Here is an 18360-nt window from a genome sequence, read left to right on the forward strand (position 1 = left end):
AAAATCGTGTTAAAAACCCACATAATACAACACTAGCTGTAACTAATTTATTATATTTAATCTCGGTGAAATAAATAAAAAAAACCAAATTAATTACGACATTTATAAAAAAATAAAATGAAAAATTTCACTAAAAACATAAAATATTTTTTGGTTGATTCTTACTAGGTTTTGTTTCTTATCATTATTATAATTTTTTGGTTTACAATAACTTACATATTTTAAGTATTAATTTATAAATGTATTCGAATATAGAGTTACACTGAAATTCAATAATAAATGCGAAAAAAAAAACTAACTACATTAAAACAGGTAATAGGTAGGTAAAATCATTAAGATCCAATTTCCTTTGGCATCGGTTTCTATGAAAAATTCGATAAATAAATTTAGAGCCGCGTCTGAAAAATAAAGATAAACATCGCTTTAGTGTTATATTTAAATATGTACATATATACGCAAGACTTGTAGATTTACGGCAGCCAAATGAAAAATCATGCAATCATACACCAGCAATATCATTAGACAAAAAAATAATATTGAGAACCTCCTCCTTTGTTGAAGTCGGTTAAAAAATACTTGTCCATAGAAACTCAGACTCTAGACCATCGCACCAACACGTGCGAACAATGTATTCTACCACCAGCAATGAAATAAACTAGTAAATATTTAAAAAAGCAAGCCAAAAACATTGTACATAATTCCAAACACACACTCACCTCGTCCTTTGTCATTGTAACCACATTTCTTGACAGAAGCACAAGATCGGATCTAAATTATTTAAATCTGTTATAACTTTTTCTCTTTTTAAGACTACGACCAGTTTTACCCTAATCTATACCACAAATGGCCGCTAATTTACTACTGTCAGATAATTTTCAAAATGGCCACCAATCTACAACTGTCAAATAATTTTCAAAATGGCCGCCAATCTACAATACAATGCATTGAAGTAATATCCGATCCGACCTTATGTCTCGTATGAATAATCCAAAATCCATAACCAACCTTTGGTTAGCACACAGCTATGACACAAAATAAATAATACCTCTATATTTCACATGTACGGTGCATATATTTAAACTAGTATTTGATTCGAACCATCGACAACTCAAGACCTAAATTCATGATAGTACATTTTATCTTTCTTCTATTAAAATTTACAATAAAATAATTATATTAATACTATGGTCCGTGAATAGTTATTAAAAGGAAAATCTATTGACAGGCACAGAAGAAAATGGCATTGAGCCGTTTCGTCTTTGCCTATATGTAGATAATACAAACGTAATCTGTACCATTGTAATCTATAAATTTCTAGAAAAATCGAATTTTATGTAATTATTTCAATAGACGCTTGTGTTGTTTGGCAATTTAATTTAAAAAATATGAATAGCATTTTAAAAATTAAATTGTAATATGCAAATTAATTACGAACAAAATCTATTAACAAAATGAAAGCGTTCTTTTATTCTTAAATTACGTTAATATTGTTTTACTTAGGTTATTCAATTAAACTAAATTATTTTTGAATACGCATTTAATATAATAATCCTCACGATATAAGTATGCATAATCAGAACATTCTTTTTATTTAATTAAATGTGACAAAAGTAATACATATATGTGTATAAATTGAGATCAAAGAATGCCAAATGCCGATGTTAAATACAAAGTATACTGACATCCAAATATGTAGTTGTAAATTGAATTGAAAATTATAAATTAAGATTTTAATGATACGCGCTTAATAACAAACAAAAGAAAATCCATAGACACAATCCACAAATAAATACATTCGATAATATTTAATTAAAAAATCCTTTGCCACATTTATTTAGCATGCAAGCGAAAATACACACAGATAGATACACACTTCGACGATACAAAATATTTATTATACATTACACATTAAATAACGTTTTTTTTAAGTCTAGCAATTTTTTTAAATAAGTACTAAGTTTTGTGGATACAATTAGATTCGGTTCAACATGATTTCATTGCTAATTTTCGATGCAAGGAAAAACAGGTTAAAATTTATAAACGAATCGGGAGAAAATGTAAGATTTGTTTTGGCAAGATTTCTATTAAATTCAATTGTTGAAATAATTTTAAATTTGGCGCCTTATAACTCAATATGAATATGAGATGATATATAATCTATGGCAATACTTGTCTCTCTACTCCGTGACATCCACCGCATTGTATTTTCATCTATATTAAATATTAATAAATAAAAAGTATAACTGTGTAAAACTTAGTGTTATTTATTTAATCTAACATCAATGAACGAGATTTTTTTTTATTTCAATAATTTACAGAGCGCTAACAGTGCCAACAAGGACACATACAGCTTATTGACCGTAAGCCCTATTCATCACTATGAAACGTTTTAATTAGATGTAGCGAAAACTGACACGGAAAACTAAATTTTGAATGAGTGAAACTAGAGTCAGATACTTCGTAATGTTTGTACCGACTGCATGGTAATAATATTTTGATTGGCGCACGCAATTGGTCTAGTTAATCCTTAGTAAATCCTCGGATTTTGCTGGTGAATGTCGTAAAAGGCGACTAAAGTTTATATCGGTGAATGGACAGCAGCGTTCCCTAAGCGTCATTTCCTGCTGTTAGGATTTATTGTGAGCCCGTGCGGGTAGTTACAAACTGCCTGCCTATATCCGCCGCGAAGTAATCACGTGTACCAGTTTCAAGGGTAGGAACGATGTTGTGCAATAAAACTGAAACTTCCACATTTCCAAATTTGTGTTTTGCTTTCTATATTTTACAACGTCAGATGGCCCGCGAAATCTTTAACTCTAGTACGCGATAAAAAAAAAAACGGCTTACATAAAACAGTGGGCTTAGTGCGAGTTTTTTAAAGTTCTCGATAGCGTAAAAGTTGACTCTGTATGGAGTCGGAACGTTCGCCTACGTTTGCCGCTAGGGGCGCTGTTCTAACTGCATACATATTTAAGTTAACTTTTACGCGATCGAGAACGTTAAAAAACTCGCACTTACCACACAGAATAGGGCTGCCAGATAGTTATTAAGTCATTATTTGAAATAATCGATGTGTCGAATATCAAATTTCAACCTTAAGTCTAAATGTATATGAGCGCTTAATACTAAGAATACGCGAACACATCTGTTTCGCGCGATATTGAGCTACTAAATAAGTTAACATTTTGAAATTTTTGCAAAGTAATTTTTACAGGTAACTTCTGAAGAATGCTTTATTAAAAAAAAAAGATGAAGTCACGTAAGTTAGTTAGAGAACCAATAGATTATTTTTAACTATATTACGAACGATGCAGCAAGAAGAAGGTGACTGTCGATGGTACGTGGCTAGGGTTGCCAGGTGGGGGCCCATCAACATGAACTCAGAATAGTATAAAAATTTCGGATATTTGAAACAAATTAAAATTATGGTTCGTGTAAAAAAAGAATACTATATCATCCATTGTGACCTAGTCTAAATTTGTAAAATATTTTATCAAAGTATAATTCAGATAAAAATTGTCATTAAGACGACAGATAGATTTAATTTAAAAAAAATAAAATTTCAGCTGAAACCCTACTACGCGTGAACAAAGTTTATTTATTTAGCTAAAAACAAACATTTCAAATCTAAAGTCATTTCATTAATTTAGGTTTTATTTTTTCGCCCGAATACAATGACGGACGCGCTTTACTCTCGCTAAAACAATTCTTTAAATTTAATTAAAATAATTTTTACGATTTATTATCGCTTATATTGTTTTCATTACATTATTTATGTCATTATTAACGTCAATAAATACTCTTATATTTTATGGGAAAAAAAGACGGTGCCCTAAACGGGGTTTGAATTATTCAAACACTTATTGTTTGTGTGCATTTTTAATATAAATTGAAAATAGTTTGAGAGACGAAATTAAATCGTAAAAATTGTTTTAAAAGCGTTTAAGATTCGCGAAAACCGATGAAAATATAAAATTTTCCTAAGTTGTGAATTAATTTAAAACTAAAAAAAAACAATCTAGTCATATTTTCTTCGGTTTTCGCGATTCGTGGTTATTAAAAAATTAAAACTTATTTTACGGTTTAACTTTCGTTTGATATTCAAATATCGACGAACAATAACTTAAGTCGTTAGCGACTACGAGAATCGTAATTCGATACGTAAAAAATAATATTTATTGAAAATGTAAAATGGTAAATTAAACCGTAAAAGTAGCTTTAATAAATAAAAACACACAATTAGTTTACAAAACCCTTTAAATAAAAATGATCATTGAACAATTCTATAATGGCGTATATATTCGACTGAATCCTATGTAGAGCCGCCCTTGAAACCACGTATGTACATACTGGGTGTTAGTAGACGGCTTCCGAAAACGAAGACAGACAATAGTACTAATGACACCTTTCATGATGGGAGGGAAGAAAAATAGACACAGATTTACAAAAAAAAAAAATTAAATGGTATATTAGCATTATTTACTCTCCATCGCGTTAGTACATCTAAATGAAACGATAGTCTCATAAAAAAATACATTACGTTTACTAAAAAAACAAAACCAGCAATGAAACACAAAATCAAAAACAGCTGATGCTCGGGTCAACGAACGCCCGGGCGCGGCGTTTCTTTTACACGCGCACTGGCACTGATACCGCATCATCATCATCATCATTCCTTCCTATTACCCTCTGCTGGGGTGTAGGGCTCGAATCAAATATTTCCATTTACATCGGTCTTGGGCAGTCTGTTCTAGCTCCTCCCACGTCATGCCCAAGACCCCTAGCTCCTGTTCCACCGAGCGACGCCAAGTTGTTCTGGGGCGGACTCTCTTCCTCTTGCCAGACACTTTCCGAGTCAAAATTTATTATAAAATTTTCGCACTCCCCAAAATTTACAGCTTTGTAAGTACAAAATTTTCTTTTTCGGAAGCGGTCTCTTAACACCCAGTATACACCCAGACATTAAGAATATGATCGAGGGGTGAAATGTTATTTGCTTAAAGCGACAGTTGGCTTAAAACGCCACATTTATCTTTGTAATTAAAGATCCGTCTTTTTTTTTGTATTAGCATCAACAGTTCAATGTTTTTAATTGAACTTCAATTAATGTTCACCACATTTATTAAATAGCCGAAGAAGTTTTTTTTATTATTATGATACTTTTTCCAAAATTTCAAACTTCAAATGGCTCTATTGTAATGTTACAAAAATATCCCTTAAACCAAACACTCCTTCATCTGACGGTTGTCAATAAAACCAAAATACGTACGTAAACTTTTTACGTGAGCGTCGAAGGCTTAAAATCAAATCTACGGACGACCCAAATTACGTAAACCAGGAATTGGTTATTATTCTTAATATTACCTATGATTTGTATTCATTAAAAATGATAAGAACGAAACTAACTCCTTAAATAATGATCATTAACAATAATAATGGCGAAATTAATCAACATAACTTAACTAAAAAAAGTACATGTAAATCAGATCTAAATTTAATCAGTCTATTAAAACAAATATATAAATAGGCAGATCATCTTAAGTATTAAATTTTCGGTGAATTGAGCTTTTTAATTTTAATTAGGGGAGCTTAATTTTTTATCAAAAACAATATTTTCTAAAATATAACGGTACCTTTACACAAATGTAATATTTTTTTCTCATTCAAATTTAAAGTGTGAAATTTTCATCTTAAAAAAATACTGTTTTTTTTTCTTAATTGGTACACGTAGTAGCATAGGAAATAATATTTTAGATTTTTTCAACTATGGCAACATTAAATCGGTGTAGAAATTTCTCATCAGTTCGAATTTTGTCAAATCTTCGACTATTATCAATAAATATGAAAGCACCTACATACGACTTTATAATTTAATATTGCTACTTCACAGAATACACGTAGGTAGGTAAACAGTAGAAAATCTATTTATAACGTTATCATTTATAAGCTTATAGATCTGCTATGAAAAGCGTTTTCGAAAAAGTCATTAGCAGTTGACGAATAGCTTTTATAAATAGCCGTCCGTTGCAACAACTATTAATGAATCAGGTTAGCCGAGTAATTTTAATATGGCTCCGTTACTTTATTTATCAGGCAAAGGATACGGATCGGAAACTGTTTGAGCATAAACATCGCCCATGAAATACGTGTCATACTGACAGCAAATCCCAAAGATTCACAAAAAAAAACTTCGCTTGAATCTTTGATTATATTAATTAAGCGTCGGATGCGTTTTATTTAATTTTTTATGTAGCCTAAATGTCATCGTGTTATCGATGACTTGTTCTGTGTGCTTAGTTTGAGGTTATTAACCTTCTCGATAACGTAAAAGTTAACTCAAATTTGTATGGAGTTGAAACGTTTGCCTGCGTTTGCCCCTAGGGGCGCTGTTCCGACTGCATACTTTAGTTAACTTTTACGCGATCGAAAACGTTAAAAAACACGCACTAAGCACACTGGTATTAAGCATGTTAAATTCACGCTATTTCCCGGACTCTAGTTATTTGCAACGAACAGCCCTCCAGATCAACATTTCATTAAAGTTAATAATCATTTTCTTCGTTTTCATAATGCTGCTGTATCTCGTACGAAGATACCGTTATCCGCGACGTTTCCGATGCTAAATGTGTTATTTCGACCTGTTATCAAAATTATAATTAAAATAACACGCTATTTAACACAAAACTATTATAAAACGGATTTTTTTAAAGTATTTTCAAATCCCAAATGCTTCATTAACCGATTTCAAGAGAAAGTACTTTAAGTGCATATTAGCTATGTAAATAATGAAATTAAAATATATGTTTCTTGTGATGAAAAAGTCTAAATTAATCAATTTTAATAATTAGATAAATAAATAATGTATCAGTTTTATTTATTGTCATTTTAAATTAAAAGCTATTGTAGATAAGCCAAATTACGGGTGGAACTTAACCAATACTTTGTTTTGTGGCTAATATAGAGAGGTACAATACTCACGACTCACAAAAAATAATAACTAAAGTGCTAAAAAAATACACATGTATAAAATACGGTAACTTGATCAAACTGCTCATGCAATAAATGGGTATTGATTACATGTAATAGTTTAAATTTATTAAGAATTACAAAACTCACCTTCATATTATCATATAATTCATAAACTAATAAAACTACTAAAGCCATACTAAGTGTTACAGTTGTAAGCGGAATTCTCCTACTTGGTAGCTTTGTGGTAGAAAAAAAAAACCTTTTTTTTTTTCATCATAGCACAAGTTATACTTTTTGAGGTTAAAAAGAGACAGGTTTGCTTTCCAAATATTTATTCTACGCGTCGGTCGTCTTAAATATATAACAACAATAAAATGTACAATATCATTTATTTAATAGTAACAACGACATCTCGTGAGAACGTTTCTGTGACGGTGACCGGGGGGAATGAGGGGTCGATGATCTTTTTTTATTATTTAAATGTGATCTGTATTCAATTACGTTGACTTTTGTATAGGCTTCGCAAACTACGGAAAATTTTCGGCAACGATCAGCATGCGAAAGTTTTTTTTTTTTCTTAAATGGGTGGACGAGCTCATCGCCCACCTGGTGTTAAGTGGTTACCGGAGCCCATAGACGTCTACAACGTAAATGCGGCCACATAGCTACAACGGCTGCCCCACCCTTCAAACCGAAACGCATCACTGCTTCGCGGCAGGAATAGGCACAGAAAAAGGAAATGTCGGGCGAGTGATTTCATCGGAATATATATTTATCGCGCGTAAATCTATTAAATAGTTATCCGAGCCCATAGACTTCAACAATGCACCACCCACTTTGAGACTTTAGATTTAAATGGTATAACTAATTATGCAAATTATGTATTTTGCGAATTTCATTTTTGCTGTACGATGCTAGTTTTTGCTAAGTTTATGACCTTTCCACATGGGAACTTGACTTCGATACAAAAGTAAAAAAAATAATCAATCGCAATACGATAATTTGCTGCTAAACGAATTTCAGACACGTATTATCTCTTTATATGGAAGCGGGTGAATGAATCTTTGAAAGGATCGGATCGATTTTGACGAAATACTATTTTTTCAGGCAGGGGTTCCAACCGAATCTAACACAGGACATTGAAGTATTCAAGATGCTTCAAATGTTTTTTGTTTTTTTTTTATTAGAGAACGAACCGCTGACATCTATCTATATATAATAATTATTCTCAAGGATTATAAAAGTATTCAAGTTGCACGGATATTAAAGATCGTTAACATCTGGAATATGTGTATATCATTGAAACCACCTTACACCGTTTATAATATTTTTTATAAGTAATCCTTTACAATAATTCTTATCTTAAGCCACCAGCCACCTTCCGATCGTGAGGACATACAACAAGAAGTCGTATAGTGTTTAATTAAGACTCATTTAATACTTATTTTAATACGGTCACCAATCACAAAAAGGTTTCTACAAAAATCTGAAAGTATTCACTTTTATGAACGTCCTTAACGACTTTATTTATATGAATATGTATTGTTAAGCTTTAAGTTGAGGATTGAAAGTTGTTGGAATTGTTTCGTGATAGCAACCCCGTGAATTTGTGGGACGTTTTGTGTGTTCTCACGGCACATGATCCAACTGCGTCAGCGTTCGAATCCAGTGGCAGTCACAATTTAGTTGTAAGTTTGTGTATTTATACATTCCAGGTTGATTGTCACACACACAGATCAAATGGCGATCAAAGCCTTTCACTGAAATTGAGAGGCTGGCCACTGGGTCATATTAATTAGTAAGTTTATTTATTATCAGAAAACCGGCAAATACTAAATTGAATTATAAGTAAAAATACTTTCAGATTAATTTTTTTATAAATATATTTCGAAATATTACCATATTACGTTCACATAAAAGCCGATTAAATATTTTTCAAAGCGAACAATAAATTGCTTTCGTTATATAGACAACCATTATTAATTTAATCAATAAATTTAATTTTTTTATTTTTATTAACAAACATTGAGTAAATAGTAGAAGTTGGTCAACATTTATTGGCAACACCGATGACATTTCAAGAGCTATATCAATGTCAAAATGGAGATAACGAATAACCTAAGTTATATTGAATAGCTAATTTATAAAAATTTGTACTATTCGAATACAATAGTCAAGATATGTGCCGACTAAAAATAACTAAGCATAATTTTGAATCCACAATAACGGTATGTATCTCTGAAAGATGGTATTGAATGTAAACCATTTACCTACTTAAGTCAGTCGGTCTGTTTACGAAATTTAATAACTGCAAGTTTGCAAAGTTTTATTCACAAAACTATGCGTTCGATTTGAAGTCGATGGTTATTAGAGAAATATTTATCTTTTATTTTATCGACAAAAGTTCGCGGTCTTTCGATTCCCGTACCGATATTTGGGACACTACTGATCATTTGCAAGGAGAATTTGAGTGTGCGTCACACGCGTGATAATTCGAAAAACTCAAAAAACCATTGGTATGTGACAGTCTTAAATTTTCTGAACTATTTTTTTTACTGAGCACGAGGTAAAACTGGCCCAAAACTTTAACTAATTTAACCATAAAACTTCAATACGATAACCCTTCGTCTTCGTACATACCCTACGTTAAAAAACTTCAATATTTTCGCATTTAACTATTCAAAAAATACAAACTCGTAAAACAGCAACAATTAACAGAATCAAGCTATTTAAGTTCAATCAAGAATTCCTCTTTATATTCATCGCTCATAAAATGAAATGGAGTTTAAAAATAATACGAAAATTAACCCTTTCACAGCCACGGAGACCACTGGGGCCCTACGCAGGGCACTATAGTGATTATCTCGATTTCTGTTACTTAAGGCGCCAGAATATCTAGTAGACTCCGGGAAAGACGAATCCGAAGATATTGAGAATAAAACTGTTTCTAAGCGACTTTAAAACGCTAAACATACATTAACAAACAAAAGAAGGAAAAGCTAGGGAATCCAGCTTAGTGACAGATATCGACATAATTACTTCAGTGCGCCGCGTAGGTCACCGGTGACCCAAATGGTAGTCGAAGGGTTAATATTGCCAAAAACATCTACCTCCAAAACGGAATCAAAGTTTCGCACCGTGACCATGACTATTTTCCCGACAGACTTCGAATTCATGCTTAAAATGGTTGTCATCACATTTTCAGCGAAATGATATACAATATCATGCGATCCACCAAATGGTTACTACTATTTCTATGTCTGCCATAATACCTTCCGGTTTGAAGTTTGGCGCAACCTTGTAAAACTCGGAACTAATTTTTCAAAGATGATGGTGATATTTACGTTGTTGATGTCAATGGGCTCCCGTAACGAATTAACAGCAGGTGGGCCGTGAGTTCGTTTACCCGTTTAAACAATAAAAAATATATTGCATACGTGAATTTTTAGAACCCATCCAAATTAATCTTTGATAATAATAAAATATAAAAATCACTGACTGTGTCTTAATAAACCTAGACCTCGCTATTTTATGAGCTAACCTACGAACGATGTACATTTTTCATTAACAATTTAAGTTATTTTGAACACGACAATAGACGAGTAATAATAAATCTCAAAAAACGTGTAACCTCATTTTCGTCATATTTCAATAACATGTTGATATGGACAGGCGGTAAATAAAAGTTTTCAATTACCGCCTTGGAGGAGTTTAAGGCAAACTCTGCAGACAATTTAAATCCGAAATTAAGATATTTAACGGGAAACGCAGAAAATAGACTAAAAAAAAACTGTTCATCATGAAAATGAGGCCACAATAATTTCAATTCAGTCAAACTTTAACTTTTAAGTAACATTAAACATACAGGAGGAATACATTAACTATAATCTTTATCGACGCGTTCCTTCAAGTGCAACTGTTAAAACCCACCATTAAAGCAGCGTCCAAAACAAAAACTCAGCATTAATCATAATTATACGGCTTATTATCATCATCTGCGTTGTGTGCTAGCTTTTTTATTTATGATAACATTATAACGAGAATTAACCATATCAATCACTAGGAGGAGTGGAGTATTTAATGACTTTGGCTTAAAGGACTAGAATCCGAACTTTTAATTTAAAAAAGAGTGACAATGAATCCAGTTAAAATTTAATTTTTACACATACAGGCCATATGCGTTGTATTATTGCTATTTTTTAAGGGATTTTATGACATGGTAACTAACACCTTTAGGTCATGTCTTATTTTAATTTATATTGTTATTTTTATGAAAAATCATAGTATGGAGTGAAATGAAATGAAGATGATTAATTTAAGACATTAATCAACTGGGATGAAATGAGATGAGATGGGATGATATGGAATGAAATATAATCTCAGTAAAACGGTGGTCATTTACTGAGATTTTTTCAGTGGACTTTTAAGAGGATCCCGAGAAGCTATGTCCAGCGGCTTTGTTTCATTTTCCCACATTTGTGCACTTTCACAGATATTAAACAGTTAGTAAACCATCGTTATTACACATTTAAACCTGAAGAAACACTAAATAGACAAAATAAAACAAATCACACAACTCCACTCCTCGCGTTCCAAAAGTCCATTGATATATTAGGAAACTTCTGAATACAGTGTAGCTTGTATGTACACAGATTACTATAAAAATCGATGCCATATCATATATATCAACATAACATCACAAGTCGCATTAATTCTCATTATAATGTGTTGTTTTATGCAATGCAATAATTCCTAGTGCTAGATCATTATTATGATGAGTGCTGCAAATATCAATTATTTTGTCCAAAATCGTTCATAGCGGATATTATGATATATACTATTTTTTAAATGTATTATTATACATTGGTCTAATTGATAAGCATTCTAGTTGAGAATATGGCTGCGGTACACTCAAATTTCATTACTGTTAAGCCCCGGACAACCGGAAAGCATAGAAGAACAATTTTGGACTCTGTATCTTTATGAGTGAATGGTAGATAATATTTTTTTTTGTTCTTTGTAACACTGCTCTAGATATTTCTACCGTTCATTTTGTTTTAATGGTTATAAAGCATATTTATTTGAATTAGTCAAACCAGCTCAAATCCAACACCCTGTTAATTACTAGAATGCATCTACGTATTGAACGAGAGATATTTTTAGAATAATTCATTATTTATTTGTAATATATGTAATGAATGATTGAATGTCAATCTGTTATATGACAATTGACAGTTCTTTAAATAATTTTTCGGTTAATGAACGTTGTGAAATGTGTGATAAAGAATTATTGAAGAAAGGGCATTAAATGTTGTTATAATAAAAATATATATTTCTTCATTCATTACGTATAGACAAAATCTCTTATTAAATACGCAATATGGCGGATACTATAGAATGAGATTAGATTCGACTCACCACTTCGCTTGTGAGGCAGTTGATTGATGATGGAGGGGCGGAACGTGCGGGGGGCGGCGGGGGACGGGGTGAACGACCTCCTTCAGACCGTGCTGGAGTTATTGGGTAGCCTGTAATATATATATTTTTTATTGCTTTGATGGGTGGACAAGCTCACGGCCTACATGGTGTTAAGTAGTTACCGGAGCCCATAGACATCTACAAAGTAAATTCCGCCACCCACCTTGAGACATGAGTTCTAAGGTCTCAAGTTCAGTACAAGAATATACCTTTTTTACTATGTTCACTGTAGAAATTATATATTATTACCTATGAATTCAAAATGAGATTATTCGTTAAAAAAAAAAACATATTATAATAGGATGCTTTCCAATAACAAATTCAATTCACGTGACAATATCACTTATCTCCCTACATAATTTCCTCCAAGCTTTATCTGAACTCTTTGGAACTCTTGACGATAACCTTACATCTACTGACCTTGTTCACTGCTACTCGACTCGGTGAAACTGGGCGTTCCTTCCGTCCAAGTCGGGGTGGAGCCCTCCACTGACGCTGGCGGAGTCCAACATACGCTGGAAAACACAAAACACTTGATGGAAACCGTACAAAAGGAACACATTGTAGTCGTAATTCATCATCAGCTCACGGTCCACTGCTGGACATAGGCCTCTCCCAATCCATATCACTGAACCCGGTCTTCGGTTCTTCTCATCCACCTAAACCGGCCACCCTTTGGAGGTCATCACACCACCTAGCGAGGGGGCATCCTACGTTACGTTTTCGAAATTTAAATTTTACGAAATACATACATAAAATATGTAAATTTAGCATCATCATCACCAGCCCACAGTCGTCCACTGCTGGACATAGGCCTCTCCCAATCCACACCACTGACCTCAGTATTCGGCTCTCAACCACCCTTTGGAGGCCATCGCACCGCCTAGCCAAGGGGCGTCCTACGTTACGTTTTATTTATGTTTTACGCGAACCCGTCTACTCCAGCGATCGTCAGTTCTACGGCACATATGGCCAGCCCACTGCCACTTCGGCTTGCCTACTCTTTGAGCTATGTCTTTAGTTCTGTGTCGAATAACCTCATTTCTGATTTTATCCTTCTTTTTTTTATGATTGAAGGATTACTGGTGGCCCGAAGGCCTTCCCAGTTTCACCAGGACAGGTGGGCGAGCATAGGCTCAGCCAGGAGGGGTGGGATTTGCTAACAGCCGCCCGAGCGCTTAGCATTATAAGCGCCTCCGAAGGAGACCTAACCACTCAAGAGCAACTGCTTCGCGAATGAATCTACTACTGGATCGAAAAATGTGGAACGCTTCACGATTTTGCGTGTCATACTTGCGCAGGGGCCATGCTAATATTCTCTGTACCGTTCCAATTTTAGTATGTGTACTGCCGAAGCAAGTACATTTTATCCATGGCTCGCTAAGCGACCTTGAGCTGACGGGCTAATCGCGCTGTCCACGTTTCGGCTCCATAAGTCATAAGTCGCGACTCACTTTGCCCAAGAGAATTTAGAGGTAAACAGATATATGACACGGGAATGATGAGGACTATCTGAGGATATAAATCGGTGGTCATACAAAAGCTCACCTAGCTTCGTTACTCCGAGCGCTGCTTAAAGCCGCCGGCGTCAACGCTAAAGACGAGGCTGATGATGTGGTCATTACGCTAGCGGCGCTGGATGCACCGCGTCTCCTCCCCGAAGCGCTCGATGACGTTGTCGACGAAGAGTTGGTGCGACTGCTCCTCAATGGGGCGTTCTCCTCAAACGGCGGTGGAGGCGTGGAACAGCACGACGTCGGAACCGCAGCTGAGTGGATTACTAGCATTACTACTTAGCTCTATTCGTTAAGATGGGACAATATCAATGTTGAGACGCATATCACGAATGACGTATATAATGATCTTAGCATGCACGATACAGACTAGAAGTATAACCGAAATACGATGTTAATGTGTTACTTTTGGATCACATGCGCATATGAAGCTATACAAACCGTTCAAGTAGTGTTAAAGGCATGATTAGGGCTTAGCTGATAAATGTTAATAATAAGATAAAGTTTCCTCGGTGCGGGGATCTCGTGCGAGGATTCGGCCTGCTGTTCCATAAAAAAGGAGGAGCGATAGGAGAACCAACGCAGCGTTTTTCTTATCAAGACAGTAACAGTCATACTGGACATTTTGGATGTTCAGAATAAGTTTCAACTATTTAACAGTAGTCAGAGTTGTTGAGATTCTTTGCTTTTATACGATCTTCTCTTGGAAATATTCATAAAATAATTGTATTTAACTTAATGCCATTGTAAGAGAAAAACTTGATTACGAGATTTTGGATGTGTTTTTTTTTGGAGGAAGGGTTTAAGTAGGAAAGTGGAACCTGGCACCAGACCAGGAAAACGCTAGGAAGAAGAAGAAGAAGACAGATTACCAGACGACCATATTGAGTCGACGAGTAACTATTGTGTCTTGTGGACGATAGGTTATGCCAATCCGTTGTCTACCGATAACAAATTTATTCAAACCACTTCTGACGATATAGCCACACTCTGGGAGCATCATGGAGGGAATTTTATGGCAGAGCCAGATGATATATTTGCCGGTGGCACAGGTGATATCTTAAAAAGCAATGTCGAGTTGTTTTGTTGGGGGATTTAGGAATGCTTGCGTGTGGTCGTAGGAATGATTAAGATAGTTGATAATTACTTGGATAAGTATATGAAAATAAACGGATAACATATTAACATTATTGACTTGTTGAAACTATAGATATTTTTTTAAATACCTACATAGTTAGGACGAGTAAAATTAAACAATAGGTGATTAGCAGAAATTCAATATAAACGCAACAAAGATGGTAAACCAAAAAATTAAAATAAAGGCTAAAAATAATACAGCTATTTAATATGATAGTGATTTCAAATCAGTAGAACTAACTATATGAACTGATGATATTAACATACATTTGGCGGTTACATTAAGCATAAAATCACAACACATGGTGACTACATAAAAAAAAAACTTTAAATGGAACACATAGATGAATTAAATTTGATTCGATAATTTGAGGTCGAAGCTCTTTGATTGCACTAGACCTTGATCGTGCCGCAAGACTGATAGACATAAATCAACCAATTGTCACTAAATTTAGTGTTCAAATTTGCGAATCATCATATGGCTTTTACGTTTAAGTGTGCACAAATAACTCTTCACAATTTTTAAAGAGTTTGTTCCAATTACTTTTCGACGTTCTATAACAATTTCTCTTTATAATATTTCCTCTAAATCTTTCTTCATTGCCAAAATCCTTTTTCGATCAGTCTTCTTTTTGATGCTACCTTTCTTCTTCTGTCTCGGTACTTTACGAGGAGTTGAAATTGCTAATGCGTTTTCGGAAAACTGTTTAATTTTATTATGTACATTACCGGCGAACGATATCAGAGCTACCGGTTTAGCTTTGGCCGATTCGCTGACTGGAGACTTTTCAAAAACCATTTTGGCTTCATTCACTGACTTGTCATTTGTTTTGGACGTTTTGCTGTCATATAAAGACGTTACGGAACTACGCCGTGAGCTGTTCTCTGAATCAGACTGTAGTTTTAAAATATGTTTTTGAAATAATTCAATTTTGGATTTAGCTTTCCTTTGGCACACAATTACGTCTTTACTCATTCCACCTTTAGCATGGCCTTCGATATATGTTCTCAATTCCACCTTGGGCTTAGAAGTTTTCGGTATAATTTTGTCTTTCCTTGTCGGAACATTACATTTTATGGTGATGTCATTTATAATTCCTGATTTGGTATCAGGCTTCGATATTTTACTGTTGGACGTCCCTAGTTTGACTTGGCTCTCTGATTTGTTTAACTCGTCCGAAAGTTTAGGCGTCTTCTTCAAAGATTTCGCTGCGGTAATTAAATCTGAACTCTTTATGTTATGTACACTGACTCTTTCTATTGACCCGGCACCGGATGACGATTTATCTTCGTCCTTAGAGAAACATGATCGGGTTTTAGATTTTTTACCTTTAACATCTCCGTCGTTGTTTTTATTTAGTTTTTCAACAAAATCATTATTGACGATTTGATCTTCACTACTTGACTCAGTAAAGGAAGTATCATTGTATTCTCCGGAATCTAAATGCTCTCTAAATATTCGTTCTAAGCTAAATTTTGCCATCATGGCCGTTTGCGAGTTCAAATCTTTGTTGGACCTTTCCACAATACTGGGTCCGTCTTCAACGTAATCCAGAAACGAGTTCGAAGCGGTCAATTCAGTTAGTTTAACGGGCAGATCAGAAACGGAAGACTGAATACGACATGCAGGAGGCTCGTGATAAGTGAGTTCGCGACCACAACAGCTAAAATCGTCATTGCTACTCGCGTTCGGCGTTTGCGATTGGATGTCGGAAGCTGATATGCTATATTCACCTTTAGTGTCCAAGCTCAAATGGGAGCTGGCGCCGCGTTTCGCTTTGGGCGAGCCCCGGGGCGGGACAGGGGGGGGCACCCTTTGTTTTTGTGAGCCTTTTAAAACGGCCGGGAAAGCGATTTCCGACTCGTTCGCGGCTGAGGTCATCTTGATAGAAGAGTCGGTCGCTTTCGCTGCCGTCGAAACGGGAGACGTCGCTGAGGTAGGAGTAATATGAGCTGTGACGTCAGACAACGAAACTGAATGGAGAGAAACCAAAAGCGTTTTTTTTTGTTTCATGATTTATTCAAAAGTGTATAAACAAAATTTGGCACATTAAAATTTATTTTGTGTCGTGACGGAAGCAAGAGTTACAATGGAAGTACGTTCGGTTAATTATTCGTTCATATATCCAAAATGGCGTGTTTAAATTTGTATTTTTTGGGTTGAGCTTGACCGTTTAACGTGTCGTATCATTTTTATTTGGCGTAAGCAAATATCAAATGCAATAAATATATGTGAATGTGTATAAAGCATGCGTTATCCGATTACGGGGTATCGAAATTAAATACGGAGTCACCCAATACAAAGATCCGATTGAGGTCGACGCAGCATGGAACGGAAGGAAATATATGAAAATCTTTTTTTATTTCTTTATTTTTTAACTAAATATTGTTGTCACTTCAAAAATTATTGAGAAGCGAAAAGCATAGCAAAGGAGTGTTTCTTAAATATATGAAGACGTGATTATTAGACATGTCGTGTTTTCGCATTAAAAGTGTACAATTTCGAAAAATATTCGAAATTGAGTAAATATGCAGAATCATTTGGTATCACCAGTATTTTTCTAATAAATACTATCAAAAGAGCGTAGTTTAGTTTTTAGTTTTTTTTTTAGTTTACCCATGCTTTGACTACTATTAACAAAATTAATACATAAACTTATCTTACTTTAAAAGACAGATAATGTAGCTGATAAAAAATAAAAGTTGCAAAGATGATTAATATTAAAAATATCACATGTTGAACCTTTAAAACGCTCTCCTGTAAAATTAGTAAGTTTTGAGATTATACAGTTTTAATGCGAGAAGACGATGTGTTTTTGTAAGCTCTTAACGTCGATTAAAATATGATTAACATTATACGTAATCTTTTGATGGTAAACAAGTCAAATAATATAGGTGTCGTGAAACTGTTTTAAGTCGAATAGAAGCAGCAGTTTTTTTTTGGTCCAGAAGCATATATGATGCCATTATGCCCTTTTTTTGTTACTTGATTATCGAAGGCAACATTAAAGGCGCCACCCACTTTGAGAAAAGGGTTTTAACTATTTTATAATTTTTTATTCCTTAGATGAATGGACGAGCTCACAGCCCACCTGGTGTTCAAAATGGTATCCAAAACATCCATGCTACCTTAACAACACCAATAGTTACGCAAATCTGAACCCGTTTTCGTGAACATTCCCTAGTCGATGTTTAGACAAGTCGTCGTGGCCTAAAAGATAAGACGCCCAGTGCATTCGTATTGAGCGAGTGTGCCAGAGTT

General features: G+C 34.3%; 1 protein-coding gene and 1 non-coding gene across 10 annotated transcripts in view; both read right to left on the minus strand.

Annotated features, from left to right (window-relative positions):
• Positions 1 to 89: 89 nt before the first annotated feature.
• Positions 90 to 18360, minus strand: part of LOC114245674 (phosphatidylinositol 4-phosphate 5-kinase type-1 alpha) — a 92177-nt gene continuing 73906 nt past the window's right edge. For 2 of the 9 annotated variants that reach the window (XM_089735804.1, XM_089735799.1), the window contains one exon: positions 14604 to 17072. In XM_089735804.1, the coding sequence (XP_089591930.1) occupies positions 15670 to 17072 (1403 nt within the window). In that variant the 3' untranslated portion in view covers positions 14604 to 15669. Of the gene's footprint in view, positions 6639 to 8834; positions 10886 to 12387; positions 12498 to 12867; positions 12963 to 13995; positions 14216 to 14574; positions 17073 to 18360 lie in introns of those variants that run through there. The other 7 variants (XR_016324792.1, XM_089735858.1, XM_089735841.1 and 4 more) reach the window with 7 other exon arrangements.
• On the minus strand, positions 13704 to 13810 carry LOC114245726 (U6 spliceosomal RNA). The gene has a single exon (XR_003624790.2). It is a non-coding gene; the product is annotated as a U6 spliceosomal RNA (small nuclear RNA).

The sequence above is a fragment of the Bombyx mandarina genome, chromosome 02, assembly GCF_030267445.1.
Source record: "Bombyx mandarina strain Sakado chromosome 02, ASM3026744v2".
In the NCBI taxonomy this organism is placed as follows: domain Eukaryota; kingdom Metazoa; phylum Arthropoda; class Insecta; order Lepidoptera; family Bombycidae; genus Bombyx; species Bombyx mandarina.